General features: G+C 40.4%; 1 protein-coding gene across 1 annotated transcript; it reads left to right on the top strand.

Moving 5' to 3' along the window:
• Positions 1-2,066: 2,066 nt before the first annotated feature.
• Positions 2,067-10,354, top strand: TUDOR1 (TUDOR-SN protein 1). The gene is made up of 17 exons (XM_090001505.1): positions 2,067-2,657; positions 2,973-3,138; positions 3,491-3,565; positions 3,696-3,809; positions 3,902-4,006; positions 4,129-4,335; positions 4,430-4,645; positions 4,731-4,838; positions 6,532-6,702; positions 6,797-6,994; positions 7,083-7,448; positions 7,532-7,759; positions 7,840-8,028; positions 8,104-8,181; positions 8,284-8,478; positions 8,739-9,116; positions 9,919-10,354. Exons 2-17 carry the CDS (start codon positions 2,989-2,991, stop codon positions 10,102-10,104), a joined length of 2,964 nt encoding a protein of 987 aa, XP_089857631.1. The 5' UTR covers positions 2,067-2,657; positions 2,973-2,988; the 3' UTR covers positions 10,105-10,354.
• Positions 10,355-11,766: the final 1,412 nt, after the last annotated feature.

The raw sequence follows: 11,766 nt of genomic DNA, 5'->3' as shown, positions 1-11,766 counted from the left end.
GATTTTCAAACTGTGACAAATATCACAATATTTATATTTTTAAAAGATATTTATTGTGAAAACCTCCGAGATTTTTATTTTTAAATGTGTTTTATTTATATTTTCTTATAAAAAACATTTTTTAAATATTTTTTTAATTTATTATTTATTCCCAAGATTTTGCCAAAAAAAAAGCGAGATATATGAAAATTTTCAAAATCTCCCCAGTTTTTTTCCTTGCCGAGATTTTGCCGTTTTTAACTTTTGTAACCATGTGAAGGTAATCTAGGTGTTTGTTGTAGTGCCGACTATCACTCGGATCACTAGATTTTTTTGCCCATTTACTTTTTACACGAACCGATGGCGTGTTTGTAAGTTATTTAGAAACCTGGGGCCATTAAAGGAAAGATGACAGACGTCGATCCCCATCTAGTAGCACACAGCCGTGCCGTGTGTAATCCGTGATATCAGATCATGAGCGTTTTTGCTCATGCCGACATCGTGGCCATCCGATTTGCATTTTAAAAAAGCTTAAAAGTCCACAAAACCACGTGGCATTCATCCAAAATGCAAACAGACGGCCACGATGTCAGCATCAGCAAAAACGCTCATGTTCAGCATGACCTGATGTGCTTCCCATTCATTCATCCTGCTGCAACCGCCGCCCCTCCACTCATTTTCTCTTTTTTGACAGGGGGTGTCAACGGGTCGGGTTTGGTTCAGACCCATGTGAAATCAGACTTAGATTCGATTTTTGGATATGATATCGGGTAAGGACCTGAGTTTAATCAGAGAAATCATTCCCGGTAAAATAATATTTTTTATCATTTTTATATTAAATTTTTTTGAGTTTTGTCCGATATAAAATTTTATAAACTATACTCCGATCCATGTATTAATCGGACTTTAAAATCTGAATCCGGATCTTAATCAAGTCTTCTTACTTATTACCATACCCAGACCCTATAAGGTTTGGTCCGAGTGGAGTCCGGGTAAACCCGACCGGTTGACACCCCTATTCGTTGAGGTGCCCACGCGAACTTTGACCGGAGCCACTCACGGGCCATGAAACCCAGTTGTACAAATCCCAATGCATCTCGGTTCGCTGGATCGCAGTCTGTGCAAGGTTGGGGCCCTGCTCTCAAACCGGCACCTACTCGGTGCAAACCGAAACAGAAAGGCTCAAAAGCAGCTATACCTGGCTAGGTTCCACCGGCCCTATGGACCGTCCAGCTTCATATGCAATCATGATAACGGACCTGACCCATATGACCCAACGTCACTGATCACGGCATGATGTGGGTGGTCTTGGTCCTGCGATAATTTATAAAATATTGGGTTTTCTCAAAAAAAAAAATCGTGAGACTATGCCAGCAAATACACAAAACATTATGAACGTGAAAATAAAAAAATAACCAAAAAAATGAAACATAAAATATATTATATGCACACTCTTTCTTTAAAAAATAAAAATAAAAAAATCTTTCAAAAAAGAATTAACACTCTTTTATTTGTACCAATATTTCTTTGATATTAAAATAACTGCACAAATCTTTGTTAATTTCAAAATTATATGGGCTTCTAAACCGCAATATTTTCAAACCGACGCTGGATTTTTCGTATCCCTAGTGAAGCATCCCAACGCGGCGCCAACTTCCATGAAATTTGAGCCATCCGCTTTGTCCCAACTAGTTGGCTTGCTTTTCAAGAGGAAAACGTGGGCGAAGTAAACAAAATTAAAGTTCCACCAAACCCTGTCCGAAAAATTGTATTTTTTTTCCTTGAACAATATGCTCAACCAACGTCCCCAGATCCAATATTTTTCAGAAAGTCAAAACACTCGGTGCAATCTCATGTTCAGGCAGCTGGAAGCAACTCATAATATTTGATTTGGATTTGGATTTGGATTTGGATTTAAATTTAAATTTAAAATCAGAATAATTTTATTCTGATTTTAAATAAGATCGTGTTGAAACATTTAAACTTATCCAATTTTATTTGTGTGAAATTCACTTTTTTGAAGTCATGAGATCTTAAAAGTGAATATCTTTTGAACAGTATTTTTACTTTTCAAAAAACACAAACACAGACAACTTAGGTTTCTTTCAGCATCCTACACGTCCACAAGAAAGCTAGTCAACAGATTGAGTCTTATCAAACTTGATCACACTCACTGGTCGGCATCCTAGTTCACATTCGTGCCCGGTCAACAGATCGAATCAACTCAAGGTAGTCATTGTGAACCTTAACCTTGCGACTTCAGAGTCGGGATACGGTCAACCGTAAGTCCGACCCGAATTCGGAAGCCCTAGACCTGAATCTAACGGAAGCGCTTCGCGTGGGAGAAATGGCGCTCACGTTGGTCGTTGGATTGGAGGACGGAGGCCTTTGGATCTCTTTCGTATGACAAATGGCCCATGAGAAGTTTCCATAATTGTGAAAGCCCCCCTTTTGGATGGTCTCATTGCAGAAATCCCCAGTAATAGTAGGGGTATCTCGGAGATTTCAGCTACTCTTCCTTCCCTAATTTAGGCAGGAGCTTCCTCTCTGCAACAAATCTACGAGCCGGTCTGAAGGTTTCTCTCTCTCGCTCTCAGATTTGAACAGATCGACATCTTCTCCGTTTCGATTCCGATCTGTTTCTCTTTGATCGCTAGTTCTATTTGGACGAGATCGAGGTACTCTCTCTCTCTCTCTCTCGATTTGGATGGAATTCATGAGATGGACTCGTCAAAATCGGTTTTTGATTGATTTTCACTCTGATCTTTGAAGATCTGGATCTTTGGGAGATGCAGAATCCTAGATCCCGTTTGCATTTCGATCAGATTGAGTTCCTAGGCATAACAAGATTGTTCTTTTTTTTCTCTATTTTTTTTCCTTTTTTGATGTTTATTTTGGAGGATTGGAGATTTAGGGGGTTTATTTAAGGTGTTTTTATTGGGGGATTGGTGGATGCATGTTTTATTGGATCAATGACCGTGGCTTTTGTTCAGATCGACGGTGTCCCGCATGGCGTCGGCTGCCGGGGCTACGGGATGGTTGAGAGGGAAGGTGAAGGCCGTCTCTTCAGGCGATTGCCTCGTTATAATGGGGAGCACCAGGGCGGAGATCCCACCGGAGAAGACCATCACGCTCTCGTCGCTCATCGCTCCGAGATTGGTATGGCTTCAGATGATCCTTTTTCCCTTTTTTCTATTGATCATACCGGCGGCATGGTATGGTGGATGTTGTTTTACATTAGATACGTGGCCTATGATCCCACTTTCATATCCTGTTAATTAACTTTCTGTTGAATTTCTCGTTGGGAGGATGAGTTTTAGCTGATTTCATGCTAGCATGTTGATATCGGTACTTGCTCGCTTGTTGATCAACGGAATAACAAAGAATCAGCCCCTTTAGCAGGAGCTTTTATTGATGTTATTTGGGGGTCCTGGACCTGTCAAGTTTTTGTCAAGTACCAATATAAGATCGATCTTTACAATTCATGCATTGAATGCTTTTTCGTACCTAGGCTCGAAGAGGTGGCGTCGACGAACCGTTTGCCTGGGATAGTAGAGAATATTTGAGGAATCTCTGCATTGGAAAGGTTTCACTTTATATTTTTAGCTTTACTAAACATGTTTTTATCTATCTATTATCTGTGCATAATTCAGTTGATATGACCGTATATAGTTTTGATGACAGTGCTCTATGGGGTTTCTTTCTTTTTCGAGCAGGAGGTTACCTTCAAAGTTGATTACACTGTGCCATCCATTGGCCGGGAATTCGGTTCTGTTTTTCTTGGTGATAAAAACGTGGCCTTGCTCGTAGTTTCTAAAGGCTGGGCAAAGGTCATACGAATCCATGCGCTTGCATTTTGAGTTGGAAAAGTGACTTTGGATTTGTGGGTTCTCATGGTTTTGGTTAACTTCCATCGCTTCAGGTTAGGGATCAGGGTCAGCAAAAAGGAGAATCAAGTCCTTTTCTTGCCGAGCTTTTGCGTCTTGAGGAGCTGGCGAAGCAGGAAGGCTTAGGCCGTTGGAGCAAGGCTAGTCCTTCAGCTGTGCTATTATCTGATAGAAGCCACGGACAATTTGTTTGTGGTGTACTCCTTATTGAAACGTTTGATATAAGGTTTGCGAAGTTACTCACTCTTGCTTAATCATGCAGGAGCCTGGCGCTTCGGAGGCATCCATCAGGAATTTGCCTCCTTCTTCAATTGGAGATCCTAGTAACCTGGACGCAATGGGCCTCTTGGCTGCCAATAAAGGTAGACCCATGCAGGGAATTGTTGAGCAGGTCCGTGATGGAAGCACGGTGAGGGTATACTTGCTTCCAGAGTTTCAGTTTGTTCAAGTCTTTGTCGCAGGTATCCAGGTAAGATTGCATTTCATGATATGAGATGTCTATTGTTAGGTCTAGGTTGTGCCTTTGTGTATGTCATTAAGAAATTTTCACCACTGCACATTAGGCTCCTTCAATGGGAAGACGGGCTGCAGTAGAAGCAACAACTGAGACCGAGATTACTTCCACTGAGATAAATGGAGATGTTCCTGCAGAAGGTCGATTGCCACTAACATCTGCACAGAAGCTTGCTGCATCCACAGCAGCAACTGGGGAAGTGCAACCAGACCCATTTGGGAGGGAAGCAAAACACTTTACTGAGACTCGTGTTTTGAATAGAGATGTGGGTTTTCTTTCATTCCAAACAGATCTTTCCCCTCTGGGTTGCACTTTCTGCAGTTTCTCTCTAATTCATGGTTAGCATGCAGGTGCGGATTGTGCTGGAGGGTGTAGACAAGTTCAGCAATTTGATTGGTTCAGTGTATTACCCAGATGGAGATTCGGCGAAGGATCTAGCCCTGGAGCTTGTAGAAAATGTGAGTTTCTTTAGTTTTGATTTCCATAAAAGTTGTAATTAAAATCTGGGTAAATAGCAAGTTACATTAAAGACTTTCTACCTTCCTGGAACTTTTTGTAACAGAATTTTGTGCTAAATTTATTGAGATACCATCAAGTTATAGTATCCTAACAAAAATCTTAAGTCTCATCTGAGCTACATTAAGAATGTTAACACAACTCAAGTTGATCTTCGTTTGTCATGATAGTTGGATTCTGTTTTCACAGATTTCTATTTTATTTGCAGGCAGATTGATGTCGTTAACTAAATACCCAATAGAAACCACAAATCAAAGAACCTCAATGTAAACGGAAGTAGATATTTGATTGTCATGATTTTTTTCTTCCATGAGGAATGGAGAAACCACCCTCGGAGTAAGAGACCTGGCTGCGCTGGACTATGCCTGCCAACCTACGGTCACTTCTCCGACTGTAAAACCGTGGCACACTCCTAGCCCCCAGGGAGTCGCCTTGCTTCGGCTATCATAATGCAAGAGGCTGACGTTGGCAGGATTTGAACCTAAACTGTTCGTCTAGCGGCCTTGGGCCCATCCAACTATGCCAAAGCCCTTTGGGGCCATGAAAGTTGAATTCTGTTTTCACAGACTCCTATTTCATTTGCAGGCAGATTGATGTCATTAATTAAAGTACAGTATAGAAAACTTTATGAGATTGATCTGAATGAGTTAATAGTGTTGAGTTTTCAACTTTCCATGACTTCTAAGACAGCATTAGATTTGTATCCTTGGGTATGTGTCTTCTTGCGCGGACAAAAATCTGTAAAATATTTATTCAAGCTGTGAACATGTGAACTTTTCAAATGTATTTGTGTGGTCGGATGTATGTGTGTTTTGAGACATCTTTGGTTATCTGTCTCATGAATACAGCTGTATTTATGGGTCGTGCCATTTTTGTGGAGTTCCCTTAGTGGATAAACAAGACATAGATGGATATTATATTCTGGAATGTGAAGAAAACTTCTGGCCAAATAATCAAGCAGTGTGTGTTTGAAAGAGGACTTTGTATCAGTATCTTTCTGGTTTCTAGCATGCCTTAAACAAGAAAAGGATTGTATTAGTAGGTGTTAAAGTCTCCAGATGCTCAAGTTCAAATCTGCAAGTTTATTAGTTCACCTGTTGGAAAACCCTGTTTTTGGATGACACAAAAACACAGCAATTCATACTGCATTTTGGAACGTCTGATTTTCCTCCATCTGCAGCTTCACGAGCACACTTTGTGTGACTCACTGACTCCTTTATGGCTCTTTATAGAAGCCATGGTGTTTTCACAGTCTTGTGAACCATTGAAGACCATGGTGTGTGGATTAAAGGGTCATCACCTTCCACAAGGGGCACATAAACGAAATTTTGTTGGGAATGACACTTTGTGATGTTAGGTGATGCGAACAATGTTGTGTATCGTTCATGGTCCTAATGGCATAAAGTTTTGCCATCTTTTGCATGTCATCTGTTGGTTTTTCTCTTGGTTTTTGTGAATTCCATATGCTTTCCATAGCATAATGGGTAGCTCATGGTTTACTATTATGCAGGTTTGATGGACTAGATTAATTACTTCTGTTAAATCCTATTTTAGACCATTCATTCTTGTAGTTCCATGATTCATTGACTAGCTGTTCGCATGCAGTTTTCTCAGTGTGATCATTTTCCTATTCAGGGTCTGGCAAAGTTTGTGGAGTGGAGTTCCAACATGATGGAGGAGGACGCCAAAAAGCAGTTGAAGGCTGCTGAGCTTCAAGCAAAAAAGGATAGGTTGAGAATTTGGACAAATTATGTCCCGCCAGCAACAAACTCGAAAGCAATTCATGACCAAAATTTCACTGGAAAAGTATGATTCGATTCTAATAGTATTTTTTACATTAGAAACTTGACCTGTGATTCTGAAATTGTATACTCTTTTTATGATCTATAAATTCTCATAGGTTGTGGAGGTTGTCAGTGGGGATTGCATCATTGTTGCTGATGATGCTGTTGCATATGGTAGCCCTTCAGCTGAACGGAGAGTCAATCTTTCTAGTATCAGGGCTCCTAAAATGGGCAATCCACGTAGGGATGAAAAACCTGCTTCATATGCTCGGGAAGCCAAAGAATTCCTGAGGACTCGCCTTATTTGTCGGCAAGTATGAACTTCATCGTTTGCATTTCGTACCCTGATTTAATCATGAGATAGTGGCTGCTTTTGAGATAATTCATACTATGTTCTTTTAGGTCAAGGCATCCATGGAATACTCTAGAAAGGTTAGCATTGCTGATGGGCCCAATCCCGTGCCTGCAGCTGGCTCTACCGATTCTAGAATCATGGATTTTGGTACTGTCTTCCTGGTGTCCCCATCAAAATCTGAGGGTGATGAAGTTGCAGTAGCTGCCGGAGGTGGCCACCCAGAGGGAATCAATGTTGCTGAGCTGGTGGTAGCACGTGGCTTTGCCACAGTTATCAGACATCGTGATTTTGAAGAACGATCAAACTATTATGATTCTCTATTAGCTGCAGAATCTCGTGCTATAAGTGGGAAAAAAGGGATTCATTCAGCTAAGGATCCTCCTGTGATGCATATCACTGACCTTGTAATGTCGGTAAGTGATTCCTTCATCTGTCTGGTCTATATTTGTGTAAAAGTTTCAAACTTCTTGTCATTCTGTCCATATATTCATTCCAGTCTGCCAAAAAAGCCAAAGACTTCTTGCCATTTCTTCAACGAAGTAGAAGGCTTCCTGCTGTAGTTGAATATGTCTTCAGTGGTCATCGATTTAAGTTGTTAATTCCAAAGGAGACATGCAGCATTGCTTTCTCATTTTCTGGGGTCAGGTGTCCTGGTAGGGATGAGCCATATTCCGATGAGGCTATTGCTTTCATGCGAAGAAAAATACTGCAGAGAGATGTTGAGGTATGTTTCCACTTCAATTTATGCCATATGCACTTTACCTTGTTAAAGATCATTCAGTTATCTTGAATGCTTATATGCAGATTGAAGTGGAAACAGTTGACAGGACTGGAACATTTTTGGGATCTTTATGGGAGTCAAAGACCAACATGGCTGTGCCCCTTCTGGAAGCTGGACTTGCCAGGTTCCAAACTGCTTTTGGCATTGATCGGATCCAAGATGCACATCTTCTCTCACAGGCTGAACAAAATGCAAAAAAGCAGAAGTTAAAAGTGTGTAACATGATAGAGTGAATAGTTGTTGTCCTTCTAATTTTTGTGGGGTTTCTTACTTGTTTTTTGTTTCAGATATGGGAGAACTATGTTGAAGGACAGGAACCTTCTAACAGTACGACATCTGAGACAAAGCAGAAGGAAGTGATAAAGGTTCTTTGTGATGATTCCATATTTTGGATGTTTTTTTTCTTCTCTATTGTCACTTTTTCTTCATTCTGTTACCGATCTCCAAACAATCTCTACAATTTTCAGGTTGTTGTTACTGAAGTACTGGGTGATGGTAAGTTCTACATTCAATCCATTGCTGATAAGAAACTGGCATCTATCCAGCAGCAGCTTGCTTCCTTAAATCTCCAAGCTCCCCCTATCATTGGAGTTTTCAGCCCAAAAAAGGGGGATATTGTCCTTGCGAAGTATACTGCAGATAATTCCTGGAATAGGGCCATGGTAAGAGTTTAATCGTGTATGCACTTTCAGACACTAAAACATGCCTTATTTGAAGCTATACTCAGAGCTGGGCTAGACTGATGTCTTAAATGTGTCACACGTCTTAATACCTTTGAGCAATGAAGACATCAAGTTCGTGTGTGCTCAGTCTCAATTGATATTTTTGTTCTGAGCATGGTTGGTGACCACTGTTTGGTTTTGACTGTTAAAAAATACTAAACACAATTCCTGAGTGCTGCTGACTTGTGTCTCCTTTTTAGGTTGTGAATGCTCCCCGAGGAGCAGTTGAGTCACCAGAGGACAGTTTTGAGGTATTCTACATTGATTATGGCAACCAAGAGGCAATTCCTTACAGTCGGTTAAGGCCTCTTGATCCTTCGGTCTCTTCAGCACCAGGACTTGCTCAGTTATGTAGCCTTGCTTACATTAAAGTACCAAAGTTGGAGGAGGATTTCGGTCCTGAAGCAGCTCAGTATCTAAGTGAATGTACCCTAAATAGTTCCAAGGAGCTTATGGCAATGGTGGAAGACAGAGACACCTCAGGAGGAAAGGTGAAAGGGCAAGGAACTGGTACAGTTCTGATAGTAACATTGGTCAATGTGGAAGAAGGTTCCAGTATCAATGCTGCTATGCTGCAGGTAAAGTCTTCTCTCCTCTCCCAGCGAGCGAGCGCGCGCGCGTGTGTGTGTGTGTGTTTACAAGGACTACATTGTTTCCAGATGAAAATAAATACTTTTCTCAATGAGCCCTTTAATCTTGTCAAATATTAATAGAAACATGTAAAGTCCAATGTTATGTAACCCGGATGCTAGCCAAATCACTGAATGGTTGGTCAGTTGAGAAGAGATCCAACTATTTGTGAACACTGTTTAATCTTAGAACCTTGACATGCTCTAAAAAACACTTCTGCCATTATTATCAGGTCCTCAATACACAGGAACCTATGTCACACGGATACTCCATTTTGACTGTCATTCCGTATCCCTTTATATACAAGTCATGTTGGAAATTTCATAACAATGGCCGTACCCCGTATCCGCAGCCGTGTCCGCGTGACATGGGCAGAAACACAAACTAGTTTAAGTTGGTTCTGTCCTACTTATGTCTAGACAACTCAACTGGCCTCTACAATCCAGCTTTTAATTTTAGAAAATTGTCATCTTTTGCTTGCATCTTAAGCATACAGTTGAGAAGAAAGGAATAAGAGGGAACTTTCTTTTCTTAAAAGTCTGTGATGTTTGCATTTCTAACATTTTTTATCTATTTCCTCTTGATGCTTCAATAGTCTTAGTTGTGGGGTCCTGATAAATGATCACTGTCCCTTTTATACAGTAGGAAAAGCTCGTGTCATCATATATTTTGGAGGTAACAATTTTGGTATTCATTTCAGAGTTGGATTAACAACATTTCTCCCTTCTATTCTTGTAAAAAAAAAAACAGGAAGGACTTGCTAGACTGGAGAGAAGGAAAAAGTGGGACACAAAAGAGAGACAGTCTGCACTCGATAATCTAGAAGAGCATCAAGCAAAGGCAAAGCGTGAAAGGCTCAATGTATGGCAGTATGGTGATGTCCAGTCTGATGATGAGGAATCAGATATGCCGGCAAGAAGAGGTGGTCGCCGATAAGCTATAAGCCTATAACGTTGTTAGGTGAATAAATTATCGAATTGTTGTGAGTTGGCGTAGGATAGCAAACCACTATGCAGCTGAAACTGGCTAAGAAGAGTTACTATGTTTTACTTCATCTTCGTTATCTTTTCCTTTTTTGGTGTTTTCAGTTCTTCTTTGAGGGGATATTATTTTTAATCTTTTGAATAAGGGAAGTTTAGTAAATGTGTCTCTCCCTTATGGAGGTGGGCGTCTTCAATTGCCTCAATTATTTTGTACGAAATTTTCAAATTTTAGTTGGTACTTTTTGTTGGCCAGGTTCAATTATATTAGACAAGATTACAGTAGGCCTATAATGTATATGTTTTTCGTTTGGATGTGCTGTTTATTTAGTTTGTTAGATGGGTCATGTTGCGGGGGGCTTGGCCACTCTCTCAATGATCCATGACAGGCTTAGTTACAACATTTGACCCAAAAAATATTGGCCTAATTTGGTTTGATTAGCGAACGAGATATAAACGAGAAAAGGAATACTGGTTGAATAATCGGTGCAAATGGTTTAATGCTTTGGATCAGCCTCAAGTAAATAGCTTGCTGGAAACGTGTTTGTATGCTTGGGTCATAAGGGATGGATGGTAAGACTCATTGTGGACATCTCCAGCAAGGCATGTGCAAATTTGCCAGCTACTTGAAACAAAGTTTTAAGGCGATGAATCTATGTTGGGTTTTACGAAGCCGTTCTATACTGTTGACAAGTAAGAAGGAACTTCAAAATCCAAATGTATCTGATAATCAGTAAATTCATATGAGAAACCCCCAAGAGTTTCATTTATCAAAACAACGGTTTTGAGAGGTAAGCTAAGAGCAGCCAAGCTATTTACGGAAATGAAGAACAAAAACATTTACACATCAAATGTAGGGTATGAAATCAATTAGATTAAATTGATCTTTCGATCAAATGAAGAATGCGAAATCTTGAGTTTCATCTCCCTCTATCTCTTATCTACGAAACGATATCTTTATTGGCTGTGAAGTAAGAAAAAGATGGTGGTGGCGTTGGTGGAACTCCACAAGAATGGCTTCCATCAAATTGTAAATCACCATTTTGAAGGGGTCAAAATTCAAGTTTGCTAAGGGTCATGGTAGGGATGCAAATGGGCTGGACCCAGGATGGAGGTTTGGAAAATTTTGGCTGTTCTGGATTGGATTTCAATTAGAATCCCTATGTATTTAGCTGTTCAGGGTCCGAACCATTTGCATCCCTAGGGTACGGTGGTCCTCTAGGGTTTTATTGGTAGAGGTCTGCAGTGGAGCGGGCTGTGTTCACCCTCATCTGGTAGTCGCATTGAGAAAATTTTTTCTCTTATTTTAGAGAAAAAGAAGAAAATCCAAGAATTGCTTTCTTGTATTGTTGTTGTGGGCTAAATTTTAAGGCCAAATTTTTTGCCTTTCAAGTCAAGGAACGCCCGTGCGACACTAGGCCTCGTGGCCTAGTCAGCCTCACAACACGTGTTTTTTTCATATGTAATCTTCTTACACAATGAAACTTCAACTTAGCGAACTTTTCTTTTAAGAAATTCTTTCAAACATGATCGTCGTGCATCTGATAACCATTTACGTGCATAGTCATTTTATACTGGTTAGCACCTTCAATCGAAAGGCCAAACGTGCATTGTCGCT

Source organism: Nuphar pumila, chromosome 1, assembly GCF_984573655.1.
Source record: "Nuphar pumila chromosome 1, dmNupPumi1.hap1.1, whole genome shotgun sequence".
In the NCBI taxonomy this organism is placed as follows: Eukaryota; Viridiplantae; Streptophyta; class Magnoliopsida; order Nymphaeales; family Nymphaeaceae; genus Nuphar; species Nuphar pumila.
The sequence above is the reverse complement of the archived record's forward strand: the minus strand, read 5'-3'. Positions and strand labels throughout refer to the sequence as shown.

Excerpts from the sequence above, each read along its gene's own strand:
- TUDOR1 (XM_090001505.1), top strand. The coding sequence starts at position 2,989 with ATGGCGTCGGCTGCCGGGGCTACGGGATGGTTGAGAGGGAAGGTGAAG. Across the intron at positions 4,839-6,531 it reads CCCTGGAGCTTGTAGAAAAT|GGTCTGGCAAAGTTTGTGGA; the intron begins GTGAGTTTCTTT and ends TTTCCTATTCAG. Across the intron at positions 7,449-7,531 it reads TCACTGACCTTGTAATGTCG|TCTGCCAAAAAAGCCAAAGA; the intron begins GTAAGTGATTCC and ends TATTCATTCCAG.